Source organism: Condylura cristata, unplaced genomic scaffold (genome assembly GCF_000260355.1).
Source record: "Condylura cristata isolate star-nosed mole 26May11 unplaced genomic scaffold, ConCri1.0 scaffold00035, whole genome shotgun sequence".
Classification (NCBI taxonomy): Eukaryota; Metazoa; Chordata; class Mammalia; order Eulipotyphla; family Talpidae; genus Condylura; species Condylura cristata.
Window position 1 is genome coordinate 5072296 of NW_004567136.1, and position 16262 is coordinate 5088557.

General features: G+C 47.5%; 1 protein-coding gene across 3 annotated transcripts in view; it reads right to left on the minus strand.

Moving 5' to 3' along the window:
• Positions 1-16262, minus strand: part of LOC101633667 (neuronal acetylcholine receptor subunit alpha-7) — a 114247-nt gene that overhangs the window by 70937 nt on the left and 27048 nt on the right. For all 3 annotated transcript variants that reach the window (XR_001146056.1, XR_001146055.1, XM_004693075.2), the window contains exons 3-4: positions 7829-7873; positions 619-728 (exon numbers count right to left, since the gene is read on the minus strand). Coding sequence is in view for 1 of the 3 variants with exons in the window: in XM_004693075.2 (XP_004693132.1) it covers positions 619-728; positions 7829-7873 (155 nt within the window). In the remaining 2 variants the exon portion in view is untranslated. The remainder of the gene's footprint in view (positions 1-618; positions 729-7828; positions 7874-16262) is intronic.

The following is a 16262-nucleotide window of genomic DNA, read 5'->3' on the forward strand; positions in this document are numbered from 1 at the left end:
GCGCTCTGGATTCTCTTGTCTGACACTGGTTTAATGAAGAATTTAATGCTTCCAGAAACTCACCCTGTCTGGATACCTGCCTTGCGGACATCTAGTCTGCAGCTTCCATCATCTGGATTTCCTGGCAACCCCCTCATTTCTTGACCTCAGGAGAAGAATTACAAGAACATGACTGACAGCTGCCTTTCTCCTGTCAGGTGCACAGAACGGCACGGCAAGAACTTGGTGACATGGGCAGGAAGCCTCTCCGGAAGCACTACGGGGAGACATCAAATGAGACACTTGCCCCAGACATCGGTCTAGCCAGGCATCCTACCTGCAGCTTTTGCTGCCCTTCCCAGCAGCATGCAGGACAGTCAGCACCAGCACGCAGAGAAACATCTACACAGCCATGACGCACAGAACATGGACGCTACCTGCTTAGGCTTCAAGCCGGGGACAAGAGCTTCCACCCCAAGGCACGGAACCTGAATTAGGGGTCAGGGCTGCTCCTCAGAGGCCTGGCCACGTACAGGGCGCCCTGGGAGCAATGGTCGCTAAGGAGAGGTAATGTATCCGGCGCCGCTTGATGGATGAGCATGCAAGGATGAATGTGTTTTTCCTTCTGTCCCAGCTTACCTGTTATAGAGAAGAATGTCTGGCTTCCAGATCTGGCCATCTGGAAAGCGCACGGTCTTCACGCCCGGATATTCTGACATATTCCACTGCAGGTAGTGATCTGTCCAAGACTAACACACAGACAATGACATTAGTGGCATCCTGCTTCCTGGTCTACTAATATTTTATGTACAATTATTCAATAAATCCAAAGCTGAAAACGAGTTCCAGACATTTATTTACATAATTGAGTGGCTCTCTCTAAAGTATAAGGAACTGGGGATTAAATAAGCTCTTCTGAAATGACCATGAGTAGCATAAAAATCACATTTCAGGTCCTGCTGTCACCATGACCACACTGAAACTGAGGCATGAAAGTGAATTCCGGCCCATTGCACGCCCTCAGCCTTCCCCTCCCACAGCAGATGGTGATTTCTAGTCAAATGAATAACAGTTTTGCTTTCAAAGTTTTGCATGGTAAAGACACTTTGGGGATTAAATTCACTTATTTCAATGGTAATAAGGTCCAGAATGGAGAAATGTCAACTATCCATTTCCATGGAACAACCTTGGCAGGTGCCAAAGAGCCTCTCAGAAGCGCCTAAAGGCTCGTTTTCAGACTTGAATTCATATATTCTCAGCACTCGTGATGCCACAGTCTCACCAAGCAAACTCAGCCTCGAGGGAAACCGCGGACAAGAACCACAGGCACAGGTGAGGACTAGGAAGGATTCCCAAGCACGACTCTCCTTACTGGTTCTCGAGTAACCTTTGCCAAGGAAGCTGGGGGCTGCGTCCTCCCTCCCACCCAGACCCTCTAGTCCTCGCTGGGGTCCACAGCTCAGCAGAACTGCTCAGGCGGGGTCCTGGCTGCAGCTGCTGTAGACCAGCGCCACCCTCGGGTGTCAGGGCTGGCAGCTGGCACTTGACACTCCTGAGGAAGGCACCATAATCAGTCCCCCATCGGAAGCGTTCCCATCCTGTGTCCAGACCCCAAGGGCCATCTGTGCCCTGTAGCTCCAACTTTTTCAGATTTACAAAGGTGTGGAACAACACACCCTGCCAGGAGAGGGTAGGTCCCTGTAATGGGACAGGTCAGAATTTCTGTAGCAAAGCAAGCATAGAGATACTCAATACTCAGTGAGATGCAGAACGATGCCTCCGTCTCACATCAGTTTGAGTCTAGAGCCAAGGCGTTTGATGTCAAGTACAAAACAACCTTAAAGGGAGGAAGCTACTGCTGAGAGCTGCTGAGATTTGGTAATTGCAGCCAAAGAATGGCGGGTCTAGAGCTGCTGAGACTGGCATCGAGGCATCAAAGAGCACCGGCGTCCCCACCACCTCTGGAGAGAAGCTGCAAGCTTCCTGATGGTCTGCTGCACCTCTGACCTCTCTGAATTCAGACGAGAGGGAGTGTCCAGATGAGTAAGGTCACTCGATGGCCATGGGCCTCTGATGAGGAGGATGGCTAATGTAGGGTGTGCTGAAGTATCCTCTGGGTGTTTAGGATAGAGACCCACCTGTTGGTGTTTCTAATTACATGGGTACTGGGGGGATGAAAGGATGAGGAGGGAAAAGGAGGAGAGGGAAGGGATGAAGGGAGCGGGCTAAGGATGAGGAGGGAAGGGTGTCAGGGAGGGGAAGCATGAAGAGGGGAGGTGAGGGCTTCGGAGTAGTGAGGAGGGATGGAGAGGGATGGAGAGGGTTAAAGAGGGTAAGGATGAAGAGGGGAAGAGAGACAGCCAGACCTGGAGGGAAGGGGAGGGGAGGCCAGGCCCCAGTGCCCAGGAAGGCCCAGCCTTGTTCAGGCCATTTTGCAAGAACCCCTGGGCACAGGCCAGCTGTTTGCCACAGCTGCTCCCTCTCTGCACCATTTACCTTTTCTCCCTTTTCTCTGCCCTGCTCCGAGCATCAGTCCTCCTGTGCCCAGTGCCCAATGCCGGTGCGGTTGCTTTTTAAGCACAGTATTAGATCTCACCCTGGGATACTCTGGGTTGGTGGCTGATGGTCCCAGAGCCTGTCGCTGCCACTCTTCCTACCCACAGAGCAGGGTCATCAGTGCCCAGGAAGGTGGGCGCGGCAGGCTGAAAAGATGGGCAGGGAGGGAAGCCTGGAGAAGTGGGTGGAGGTACGTGAGCTTCAAAAGCAACTTCACTGGCAGCACTACTGAGCTGAGAGCACCTCCCCAGTAGAATGAACCTGCTGCCCTCTCTCCGCTGAGTCCTGCTCTTACTCCAGGCATGTGCAGGAATTAACAGGAAAAACACTTTAGAAATAAATATGGGCTGCAGTCTGGCAGTCTGCAATGTGAGTGCTCCTTGTCCATGATTAGTATAAGGAGGTAAAATATTGAGAATTAACACAATGTGGGAAATCTAAAGCCAAAAGAATGACCAAGATCCTACAATAAGACAGATGTTTCTAGAGCAAATGCAAATCTTGAGCTGGTTCAAATATTTCTCCAGAAGCATTTCTCCTGAAAAGGATTCTGCTGTTTCTTCCCATGGATTCAATCAGATTATGTCTGCCAGGCCTCCTCCAACTATAAAACTAATCCACAGCGAAAATACAGTGGCTATCCCTCGTTAGGAATATGAAGAGGGAAACAGATCAGTAACATTCTATCCCTTCAGGTTATCTCAGTAACAGGAGATAACCTGTGAGGAAGTGGAGGGGAAATCACAAACTGGAGGTCAAACAATTTATTTTTATTATTTTGCCTCTTCTATTTTGATGTCTGGAGAATGTCTCACTTGTAGCATATTGAGCCCAGAGTTTAAATACTCTGGAGGAAAGATGATGTAGATTCAGATTTTCAGAACGGGATTTCGGCTACATGAAACTCGAGGGTGGCGGGGACGCCCCATCGTTGGGAGCACTTTCCTGCACCCTCTGTTCCCCCCTGCCCATGCTCTGTTCTCCCTGGGGACTCTGGCTCTGACCACCTTCGGTATCAGGCTTCGCAGCTGTCCACACCGGCAGGGGACACGAGGACAAAGGCATGCGGTGGGCGTGTGATTAGTCATGTGCCTCCATGACATGAGCTGGGTCAGGCCAGGCTGGTCAGCATACAGGGGCCAAAGACAGCAGGTATCACAGTGGTGCTGCTTTATAAATGATCCCAGGGCAGCTTCAGAAGCCTGGCCTGCTGCCATCAGGTCTAAGCTGTGACACAGTAGGAGGGACACAGCTTTCCAGATGGAAATGCTGGGCGGGTGCAGAGGCTCCCGTTAGGTGATTAGGATTGATCTAAACCCAAGACACTTGTGAGTCTTTATAGTTCAGTTGTTAGCTAGTGTCACAGCTCCCCAAAGAGCTCCATTGTCCAGATAAAGGTGTCACCAGTGTCTTGCTATGCAGGCATCCAGCATGCTGCCCTAAGCTGGACACCTGGAAACAAGCATGAATTCCTGGTGCCATATCTAGAAATGCCACTGTGCTCAGATGTGCCCATTTGGAAGAGCCGTTCTCTTTGCCTCTATCCAGAGCCGAGGTTTCTCCACCTGCAAACCCCACTTTCCGCATCATGAGCCTTGCTCCTGCCCTATCCTTAGGAGGGTATTGGTCTTGCTATTTTAACCTTCTTGTTAGAATACAAGACTGATTTGTAAATGGCTTAAAAGTAGAACCTGGGTTGTATCCAGGTCTGAGTCCTCCTCACACGAGTCGCCTAGTCCAATACCTTCTACTTAGCAGGTGTTCCAGGAGATTAGATGAAGAGGCAAATGAGATAAAAAAAAGGTGAGTTTTAAAATAAATGAAGCTGCAGACGCTTCTCCAAGTGCAAGTCTTAATTAGGAATAAGCTGTGCTTGAAAGAAATTTAGAGGTCTCTGGTGAACTCCTCCAAAGCAAGAGTGTTTATTTATGGAACTCCTCAACAGTAAGTAATAAAGCAGGAATATTTTTCCTGGAAACCAACGCCCTCTAAAAAAAAAATGTCAAATCATCTCTGTTGTTGAAGATGAACTACTTACTTGGGCTCAGAAGTGTAGTCACTGGGGAGACAGCTCTGCCTGTAACATACCATACCCTGAGCGAATTCAGAATTTTGCTTTTTAAGGAAGATACAGTAGCCTCTCTGTACCTTTAAGGACGTGGGAAATGTCTGACTTTATGTAAAAAGGAAGCATTTGTCTCATCCCCCAGAATTTCCAGAGCTTTATCTCATGCAACAGAGTCCAAAGGTTATTTGGGGGTTGGCTTTATTTAGATGATAGTATCTTATCTCTTCTAAGTTCACCTTGAGTATTTTATTTCATTCATTTATTCCACTAGAGTTACTTAGTGCCTGCAGGAGCTAGGAGCTGGCATAGAGAGAGGATGAGTGCATAGAAGCCTCGCCCTCCTGTGCACACTTTCTGGTGGAGGACAGAAACTCAGAGGCAGTGAACAAATGGACAGGAACATACAGGATGCCGCACAGAATGAGTGTATTGTAAATGGCATGAAGCAGGTGTTACTGACTCTGCCTGGTCGCTTCCCATCCCAAATTTGTGTTGTAATCTTAGTCCTGATGTGAAGGTGTTTGGGAGTGGAGACGCCCTGGGTGACTAGGTCACAAAGAGGGAGCTCTCCATATGGGATTAGTTTCCTCATAAAAGAGTAGAGGGTGCTAGCTTTCCACGCGAGGACCCAACAGAAGGTGCTCTAGAACCCCAAAGAGGGTTCTCACCAGAACCCTGCCACTTTGGGCATATAATCTGGAAGAGCCCAGCAGCCTGACCTGAGCCTTCTAGCACTAGAATGATCAGCAATGAATGTCTGCTGTTGACGAGTCATCTAGGGCATGGTATTTTTTACAGTGCCTTGGGCCAAGTCAGACTTAGGTAAAGACAATAGAATGAGTTGAGGGTAGGGATGAAGGATTTTGGTCAGAACATAGGAACTCAGGGAGACCCCACTGAAAGGGGATCTTTAGGAAAAGATTGGTTAAAGGTATGGGAGAAAAGCAAGTTGTTATTGAGGAAAGAGTCAGGAAGGGTGAGAAAGTACAAAGGCCCTGGGGTATGTGTGTGTAAGAGAAGGCAGAGGAAGCACAGGGTGGTGGGCACAGGTGTGACATTGGGATACACTCACTGAAGAAAGGTACTTTTACTCCTGCAGGGAGTAAACTCACAAAGGCTCTTCCTGTATTTTTTTGTCTTGTATTTGGTAAAGGGTTTTCTTTAATTTTTTATTATATACATATAGATGGATATGGATATGTATGTGTACATTATTATACACACATATATATGGATATGGATATATATGTGTGTACATATACACAGGTATATGTACACACATATATACACATATATAGCCATATCTATATATGTGTGTGTGCATATACATGTGTATATGTACATATATACAGATATGGCTATATATGTGTATATATGTATGTATGCATATACGGACACACACACACATCATTCTTCCTTTTTGTATAGTGCATGATTTCTCCTCTCAGGTATAATCCCTGTAATTCCCACCACAGTCCCCTGTATTCTTCCCTCCCCTGTTTGACCCCTCTCAAGCTCTGCCTGTAACCATGAAGGGAGGTTTCTGCAGGCTTGTCACAGGGTGTCACAAGTAGCTAAGTTTTCTGTTCCTCAACTTCTACATGTTTTCCCACTAAAACTCATCTGTCCAGGAGGCCCTCGGGGATATTCTTTGCCTTCATGGTTACTTCTCCCTCCTCCACTTCACAAAAATCTTTTGCCCTATTTCAATTCTGATTATTACTTTTGCCCCCCAAAGACAAGTCAAAATATCAGAAGTTAAAGAATAATCTTGCAAACTGCTAACTAATACTGTCCAAGATCATGTGGGATTTCCTGCCTTTCATTCTTTGCTTTCAACAAAATTGAAGGACAAAGGATTTAAGTTATCATCTGATTCCCCTTGATGAAAACTACATTACTTTTGGCACATAATCTGGAAGAAGGTGAAGGACTTGAATAACGAAATGCCTCTCATGAACTCTACTTGAATACTACATCTATTATTTAAAGTTATAGAAAGAGTGGTGAAACCTTTATCAGTATCTGATTTCTAATAATAAAAAATCACCAACTATGAATATATAAATTAACTTAAAGTCCATCTTTGGAAGATTCATTTACAATACTTTCACATTTAATAATTTATTAAAATTTGTGCTTAATGTCATCTTGATAAAATTATGTACCAGTAATCATTGTAACCCTAAGTTGTCCCAGAAGAAAAATATTTTAACATTTATTGTCTGAAGAAAGCATTTTTATATAAATATTTACATTTAGGACACCAAGTTATAGTGCTTAACAAACCCCCCCCCAAAAAAAAACCCTTTCAGACGTAAAATTTTATTACATTAGGATAAAATTATGTGTTGAAAGTGAACTAGAAATAAACTGTGTGAAAAATCCGACTGTCAAAGAAGGGCTTGTCCATATTCTTAAGTGACATATGTACATCGAATCATTATGCTTTCAGGTCCCATTTAAAATGAAGACTGAGTTTTATTCTTTAAATTCAATACAGCTGAGCCTTGATCAGCATGGGGTTGAACTGACACAACCTGCACAGACCTTTTGTCCTATACTGGTTCCACATGAAGAGTCCACTAACCAGGGATGTCGACTGAACGTGTGGATACAGAAGCCACGGGGGCAGGGGGCTGACTGTGAAGTTCCACACATGGATTTTCAGCTGTGTGAAGGGTCTATACCTCTAACCCCCAAGCTGTTCAGTGATCAGCTGTATTTGCAACAGGATAGAAGTGACACCATTTGCAATTAAATTTAGGTGAGAATTTTAATTGTCAAGCTACAAATGCACGCATAGAATACATGATTTCAAAATCGCATGGTTACTAGAGGAGGACATAGGAAGACCTCTGGCTGAGCAACCTCTGGGAGTCCCAGGCATGTCTGTCTGGGGGGCACTGACAGAAGGGCAGGCGCTCCTGCACCCAGAGACCATGCAGGGTGCACACCTGCAGTTAGCACTTTTGCAACTTCCCAAATTCCTGGCAGAGACACGCAGGTGGGTGTTAAGCCCTGCAGACTGAAGTGCGGTAGGTACATGCAAAGGTGGATTTCTTTTTTTAACCTCAGGTGGGAAGGTGTGGAATTAAGGACAAAAGTCCTGATTTTCCTCTTGGGACCTTTGCAGTCCCAGAAATCTCAGTGCAAGTGTCCCCGAAGTGAAAGCAGGAGAGCAGGGAAGCCCTTTCAGGAGTGATCAGCAGTGTCTCAACTTACCATTTGCAGCCAAATGTTGGTGGTGAGAACTTGGTTCTTCTCATCCTTTAAAGGAAAAAAAAAAGATAAGAAACTTAAAGGTGGCTTCTGTGGTTTACAAAAGAAGTTAAAAAAAAGATTTTTATGGGACTCTGGTTGCTGGGACTGTCTGAGTGTGGGCAATTTTTTCCCCCTAAGATTTATTTATTTATGCAAACAGAACTGGGTACAGGTCAGAGGTGGTGTGGTGTGTGTGTGTGTGTGTGTCTGTGAGACTCACCAGAGACAGAGTGGAAGCAAAACAGGCAGATAGACTGAAATACACTGCTGAGGGGAGCAGTGGGCGGTTCAGGAGAGGTCTGCTGGGCTATGTAGGTCTGCTCCCTGGCCGGGGATCGAACTCATGCTGCAGTAGCTGTGAGAGCTTCATAGTGCTGTGCTTTAACTCGTTGTGCCACCAGAGAGGGCCCAGTTGGGCAAATTTGAGGCCACTGGGAATTTTCAATATACCCAAGTGGCCTGTGACCAGAGTGAAGCTTTCCTATTTATTCTGAGTAATAACACATTTACTGCAGACCCTTTACAGGAGACAGAAAAGTCTAAAGAAGAAAATTCAAACCCACCAATACCCTCAGCTGGGAGACAGCTCCTGCTAATGCTTGCGCTTCCTTTCCTTTGCACATTTTTATTATAATTTAATACTTAAAGATAAAATTGGATGCAAATTACAGTTTTTTAAAGTTGAGTTTATTGCCAGAATGCATTGAGATTTAAATAAATCTAAAGAGGGCCTTTCTGGTGACCTGGGGGTTCGTCTCAGCGAACTCGTGGGATCTGAGTTGGATCCCCGGCCAGGGAGCTGACCCACAGGGCCCAGCAGACCTCTCCTGACCCGCTCGCTTCTCCCCTCGGCAGTGTATTTCAGTACACCTGCCTGCTTTGCTCTCTGCTCTGTGTCTCATGAGTTCTCTCACCCACCCCCGGAGCCCCACCCCTGTAGTCTACACCCCAGTTCTCCTATGCAAAAAGAAAAAAAAAATCACAACATGGAAAAAAAAAAGGTCTACTAAATACTTTGTGCTCTCCCATCCCAGAGAGGGGGTGTGGCCCAGGCAGGTAGTGTAGGACCCACTCCGCTCCCTGTCTGTGGTCAGTGGCCCTCTCCCTCCCAGACTGCCCCGTTGCACACCTGGAAGGTGGCCCCTGTCCAGGCAAACAAACTCAGGCTCAGGGAGGGGATGCGACTTCATGCAGGAATCGTTCAAATTTGGACCTGGCTGGAGAGCTGATGCTCGCACATCTGAGCACCCTCTAAGCATGGGAGCCATGGGGACCACGTCTTTGCCAGGCAACGTCTCCGATGGGGTCAGCTGTGGTCTGGGCCTGGCTCGGGACACCTAAAGAAGATTCTAGGCAGCATCAGCCTTTGCGGCTGGGATGCAGAGGCATTTAGCACAGTGGCTACGCCCAGTGAGGCCTGGCCACAGCCAGACGGCCGGAGACAAACGGGAGGGTTCCAGCATTTCACTGCATTCAGCACTGAGTCCAACCTCAGGACTCTGTGAATTAGCATCTGCCACTCTCTCCAGGAGAAATGACTTATTAATGCCCCATGCAGACGTGCCCTGAAGCTGGGACCGGGAGCTCCAGGGCTGAGGGCTTGCACAGGCTCACGGGGGAGGAAGGGACATAATGTCCCAGGAGGGTCTCAGGAGGGACTGTGTCCAGGGGAAGCTGCCAATTTGGTTACAGAAAAAAATACACCTCATTTTGCAAAAAAAAAACATGCCAGGGCTTTTGGTGGAAGGAGTTGGGGAGCTGCCGTTTCACCCAGTGTGTGCGAGCGTGTGAGCCGGTCAGCCCCACACCTGGAGGTGAGCGCAGGCAGACACGAGTTCCGGTTCAATCTCCACAATCACCTGAAAGCAACAATAAACTCCCAGGACTTACACCCATAGTCTGGACTTATTAAGGGTTGTTGTTTTTAATGGACTTAAAATTAGCCAGTGTTCCATTTTGGTGGCTTTCTTCTTTTTAATTGCATGTGTCTTCATCTTCCAAGAGAAAAGCTTCTGTGGTTTGGGAGCTCCATTACTACCAATCTAATTAAAAGGCTTTCTTCTTTCCAACATTCTAACTGAAACCTCATTAGAGCAGAGCGGAACTTCGGCGGGGTGTAGCAGCGTGGGGCTCCCGTACAGTCTGCGTTTCAAACTGTAATCAACACCTAGTGGCAGGAACTCCCATCCTGAGACTCGGGGATGCCAGGTAGGGGACCCCCAGGGCACAAGAGGAAAAGCCTGCAGAAGGACCCCGAAGAGGCTGCCATCTGCCTTCCCAGAGGGGCCTCCTTCCTCCCCTCTCCCCACACACTGGTCCCCCAACCTCTCGCAGAGTAACCCCCCCACACAGTGGCCCCCCATTACCCCTATACACACTGCCTCCACATTCAGTGCCCCCCAGTCCCCCCTTTACACAGTGACCCATATGCAGTGTCCCCCACAATCTGACCTCTACTCAGCTGCAGAAAAAGATCCCTGCCCTCCAGTCTCAAGTCTGGTCAGCATACAAGGTCAGCATACAAGCCACAGAGATGCCAAGTTTTCACTCTCTCATTCACTCATTCAACAAAGGCTCATGAGAACTTCCTGTTCCTGGGGGACTGAACCCACATTGCTCCAGGGCTCAGGGAATACAGAATAGTGCAGGGTGTGACAGGTCACCGGGGAAAGGGGCAGGGCACCCTCGGAGAAGGACAGAGACTGTCCGGAGTGCTGGGGGCAGGGTGGTGTTCCCGCCCCAGGATGAGCCTGCGTCCCGGCGCACCCTAAGGTCCTGTGACACCACAGACACAGGCTCCTCACGCTGCGCCCTGCCCTTCCCATGCACTGCCCTTCAGCACCTCCTTTCTCATGCCAGGTATCTTCCCGAACCTTCTCTCCTGTTCAGCCCAGGGCCATGTGGGCAGGAGCAAGCCCAGGGCCAGGCTGCCCCGCCCACCAGGGGCTCCAGCAGGAAGCCAGCAACTCCAGACTGACATGCAACTCCAGGGGAGGGAGGAGGTGTTAGGGAAGCGATGCCAGGAGCCAGGGAGCAAGAGCCTAAAGCGTCCAACACCGCCAGAAAGGAGCCGCAGCGGACTCCAGGAGACTTGCAGGCAGGTGGCCACCGCGGGAGACAGCACTCACCCCCTTCCAGGTCCACCAGGTGACCCAGGACTGGCAACGTTGGAGGGCCAGGTCTTGTCACACACGCCCCACTCACACCCTACCGCTCCCCACATTCAGCCTCCTACCTTGCCCTTGGGTCAGCCCAGGACATCCCCAGTGTCCACTCCCTGAGGCTGGCCATGACTTCGGCTCTGCTTCCAACTGCTCATCTCTGCACACACTCAGATGGGCACAGAACCAGGGCCGTGGCTGGGCCTTTCGTTAGGAAGGTCGGCTGGCAACGGGCTGGAAAGTCTGTGCTTTCCAGATGTCCCTCAGCCTAGGGCAGAAGGCCATTTCCGGCAGTACGCACAGAGACTGCCCTCCCATTGCAACATCTGATTCCTCAGCGGGAGAAAAACTTTCTTCTCTCTCAGCAAAACATCCTCCCTGACACCAAAGCTACCAGCTTCCCGTGCCTCAGGGAGTGTCTGGAAGGTGAATAGCTTTTAATAGGCACTTACTTCCCTGGCGAGCTTCAGGGTACCTGGCCAAACTGAAACTCTGGTGGGGCAGGGGTGTTGCTTCCCGACCCTGCCCCAGGATTCTTGAATAACATCAGGCACAGCCAGAAAGCAGCCAGCAGCCTGGGTTGTGGCCCTAAGCTTCAGATTCCAGACCCCAGGCCAAGTGTGGCCATCACCACCCTGTCCCGACTTAGAGTTGCAGAGGACAGAGGACCCTGGGGACCCGCCTCAGCTCCCAGTCACCATGCACTGGGGTTCTGAGGTGTCCACTTCCTCTTCTGGGAATGGGCCCTACCAGCTGTCCAGTCACCTGGTGAGTGAAAGGGACGAGGGTAGTGTCCTGTGCTGTGACATGTGGCTCAGGACTCAGTGTCACTGTTTGCTGTGACTACATGGACATGTGGACACACACAGCCACCCACCAACACACACAGGCCCCAAGAGATTCTCCCACAAGGTCCAATTCCTTCCTGCACTGGGACTAAATAAGGAGGAAAAGGGACCATGGTTGCCATGGACTGTCAGGCAAAGCATCCCTGAAGCCAAATGGACAAAAGGTGCTCATTTATCTTTTAAAAAATGAGCCTTTTGGAACATTATTAAGTCTTCAAGAAAAAAAGAAAATCCTCTAATTGCACAGCCTGCCTAAACCTGAGCAGAGGAGCCAAACACTGGAGGCTGTTTATGGGAGGAATCTAGAGGAGCCGAACTCACAGGTGGGCTACTGGGGCGGCAACAGGAGGTATCAGGCCAAGGACATAACGCTCCGGTTCTGCAAGGTGGTTAAGTCCCAGAGCTCTCCTGCAGCATAGAACCGATAATTTTTAAAAAAGATTTATTGATTTATGCACACAGAACTGGAGTACAGGCCAGAGGTGCAGGGGCAGTGAGGATTAACCAGAGACAGAGCAGGGAGCAGAACACGCAATGGACTGAAATACACTGCTGAAGGGAGCAGGGGGGAGACAGGAGAGGTCTGCTGCGCCATGTGGGTCACCCCCCTGGCCGGGGATCGAACTCGCACAGAGCTGCGTCCCAACCTGCTGTGCCACCAGGGAGGGCCAGAACCTATAATTACTGGCACTGTGATGTATGCTTAAAATTTGTTAGGAGAGTAAAATTTTTTAAATGTTGAAATGAGGTTTTTTGCTTGTTTGCTTTAGGAGAATAACTCTGTGTTAAGTTCCCGATCACAGGGGGAGCATTGGTCACAGCAGTTCCAGGGGTAGCAGCAATAGCAGTCGCAGTGACGACGGAAGAAGCAACCTTTCGGCGTGATAGATGTGCTCATGGCCCAGAGAGCGGGGAGGTGTTGCAGGTCTGTGCTTATCTCCAAACGCGTCAACTTGTATGCCGTTAATAGGTACCGCTATTTATGTCAATCATACATCGAAAAGGGTTTTTTAAAAGTACACGTTGATCGAAATAGCCATGCCTTTTAAAATCAATCTTCCAGAACAATCATATAATGCTTTCGAGTAAAATTGCCCTGATGATATAATGGACTATCTTGCATTTGTACAGCAATTATTCTTCTGGAAGTGATAGAGTGACATTATTGAAGCCTATTTTACAGAGTTCCCAATACTTTTTCATTTATTTTGTGTAGATGCTGGGAAAAAATAAATAGAAGACAATAGATCTGTGTCTAAATTCTTGTTTGCTGAAAATTGCTGGATTATATAATTTCATAGTTGTGTAATACTCTACAGTTTATAACAAGGATCACTTCTTTCATCAATTTAATCTTTACAGCAGCCATATTTTCCCCTTACTTTTACAGAATAATAAACCAAAAGTCTGTGATCTTTTTCTGAGTCAGCGAGATAGCAGGTCTGATAAAAGACCCACATCCAGAATAGGAAATAAACTCCTACAAATCATTAAGTAAAAGACAGACAATTCAATAGAAAAATGGGCAAAAGATGAACAAGCACTCCACGGAAGAGAATATTCTTAACTGATACCTGAGACTACCACAGCTAACCTTAGCAATTGCATTCATCGAAAGGACATACACACTTTATTTTTTTTAATTCATTTAGATTTCCAACAGTCAGAAGTATCAGGACTGTTATTGCCATTTAATGATGAAGATTTCCCAGATTAGAGTTTGTGTTTCTGTTCTGTTTCAATGTTTGCAGCGAAGGTACAACTATCTATCTATCTATCACTTCATAATTTTGTCTACCACATATAGGTGAAATCATACAGTATCTACCGCTCTCTGACTTATTTCACCCAGCATAATGTCCTCTAGGTTGACCTGTGTCCTTACAAATGGCAGAACTTCACCTTTTTAGAGCAGAATAGTTTCCCATTGTATATATGTACCACATCTTCTTTCTCCACACATCAGCCGATCGACATTTAGGCTGTTTCCATAATTTGCCTATAGCAAATACTGCTGCTACAAACTTGATGCAACTACCACTTCATGAATATTTTTCTACTATACCTGAAACATATAATTTATCAATCAATATTACTTAAATAAAAACATTTTATACACACACACACACACACATTCAACAGGAAAGCAATATATATATCAATTGCTTTCCTGTTGAAGCAGGCAAGTCCCTGACTCTAGTTCACACTAGAGTAGAAGTTCTACTAGTTCTACTCAATGTAGAAGCTGAGGCCAGAGCCTTATTTGGCTCAGAGTCGCTCTATAGGGGTCATCATGGGCTCAGCCCCCAAAGTTGCAACAGTAAACACAGGCAGTGATGAGGGAAAATAATCCCCTTTGGATGTGTGTAGCACAGAAATTCTCAAAGTGCAATCTGGGGACCCTGGGCTTTCAAGACACTGCCCGAGGATGAGTAAGCACAAAAGTTGGTTCAGGGCCCTACCTGATAGCGCAGTGGGTTAAAGCACAGCACTGAGAAGCGAAAGCCACTTCCTCATGAGTTCGATTCCCGCCTGCCCCGGAGGTGACCACATGGCGCGGCAGACCTCTCCTGACCCGCCCGCTGCTCCCCTCAGCAGTGTGCTTCCTCTATCTGCCTGTTCTGCTCCCCGCTCTGTGTGTGATGAATCCTCTCACCCTCTCTGAGCCTCTGGCCTGTACCCCAATTCTGTATGCACAAATAGATAAATCTTTAAAAAAAAAAAAGTTGGTTCAGCTCTGGAAGTTATTTGCCTGGATTTTTTTTTTTATCATGTACAATACTACTTTCAAAAAATAATTTGATAAGTCAAACAATGGCCTGCCTCATGAGCATTCTGCAGAGCTTGGAAGAGACCACATGACAGATGATGGAGCAGTAGACTGAATACAGAAGCAGGTAAGAGAACTCAGCTGCCTTCTGTGAGGCTGGGCCTTAAGGAAATTTGCAAAAAATCCAAAACTGTGTCACCTTTAATGTTCTGCTTGGGGAAGTATAGTTATTCATAAAACATTATTTGTTAACATGGATCAGATTCAGTATGATTTCAGATGAATTATTAGACTTTAAAGTGTTTTCTTAGTTTTCGTTACTAACAAGGTAATTGTTTCAAGTTTTTAAATTATTTTTTATGAAAGTAGTATTGACATGATTAAAAATAGTTCTAAAATTATTTTTATGAAAGTAGTATTGTCCATTATTCCGAACAGAAAAGCAGATAGGAAAAGTGAATTCACTCCCCACTTAGAATTCCATCCCTGGTGGCGTAGCGGGTTAAAGCACAGCACTGAGAAGCTAAGGCCACCTCCGCATGAGTTCAGTCCCCATCCCGGAGGTGATCCACTTGGTGCTGCAGACCTCTCCTGACCCGCCCACTGCTCCCCTCTGCAGTGTACTTGTCGATCTGCCTGTTCTTCTCCCCACTCTGTCTCTGGTGAAGCCTCTCACCGCCCCTGAGTCTCTGGCCTATCCCCCATTTTTGTATGTATCAATAAATAAATCTTTAAAAAGTATTCCATCTCTCAGCTTTCCTTCCCAGAGGCAAAAGAAACTATTTCTCATAAACACACACACACACACAACATTAAAAAAAAAAAAAAACATAAAAAGCATCCTGAAGAGCAGACACCACCCCAGAGCATCCCTTCCAGGCCAGGAGGGATGCCCTGGAGAGACTCCTGCCTCTGGAACGCCCAAAAGTGATTTTCAACTCGTTGGTTCTCTCATAAAACACCAAAGGTAATCCTGCACAGCTTTAGAATACTATTTTTAGGAGCAATGCAAAGAGTAAGCCTTAAGGACTGTTTTAAAATCAGATCAAAGTATAAGACACATGAGTGTGTGTTTCTCCTCCCAGGAGGACCCTATGTGATTTCTTTCTGACATGACTCAGGTAAGACACATCACAACAGGTGGTCGAAAGCTAGCCCATCAGGCTGACTCCTGCTGGAAGTGCACCCCCAGATACCCAAGATTTAGGCGTGTCTCCTGAGAGCTTAACTCTTGATCTGGGAAGGCCAAGTGATATTCCATCCTTTAGAAAACTGACTGCCAATATCACATGGACAGGAGTGAGCACCCCAGCACCCCTAGTGCCCATGTATCCTGGAACAAGATGGATTCTCCAGGGAAGTGGCCTTGCCCCAACTGTGGCCACTGGTCACAGCGATGTGGACCCCACCCCAGCACTGCTCCACCCTCTCCATGGAGGAAGAATGTCCAGGAAGCACTTTAAGAACTGGGAGGAAGGGGCCCACTGTCTCCCCACAGCCTCGGACAGAAGATTCCTGAAGGTGGGTCTGACAACGGGAAGAGCCCAGGCTGAGTTGGCGGCCGGGGAGAGGCAGTGGGGAAGAGGCCTGGACGCAGAGTGCAGGGCAAGGGACGA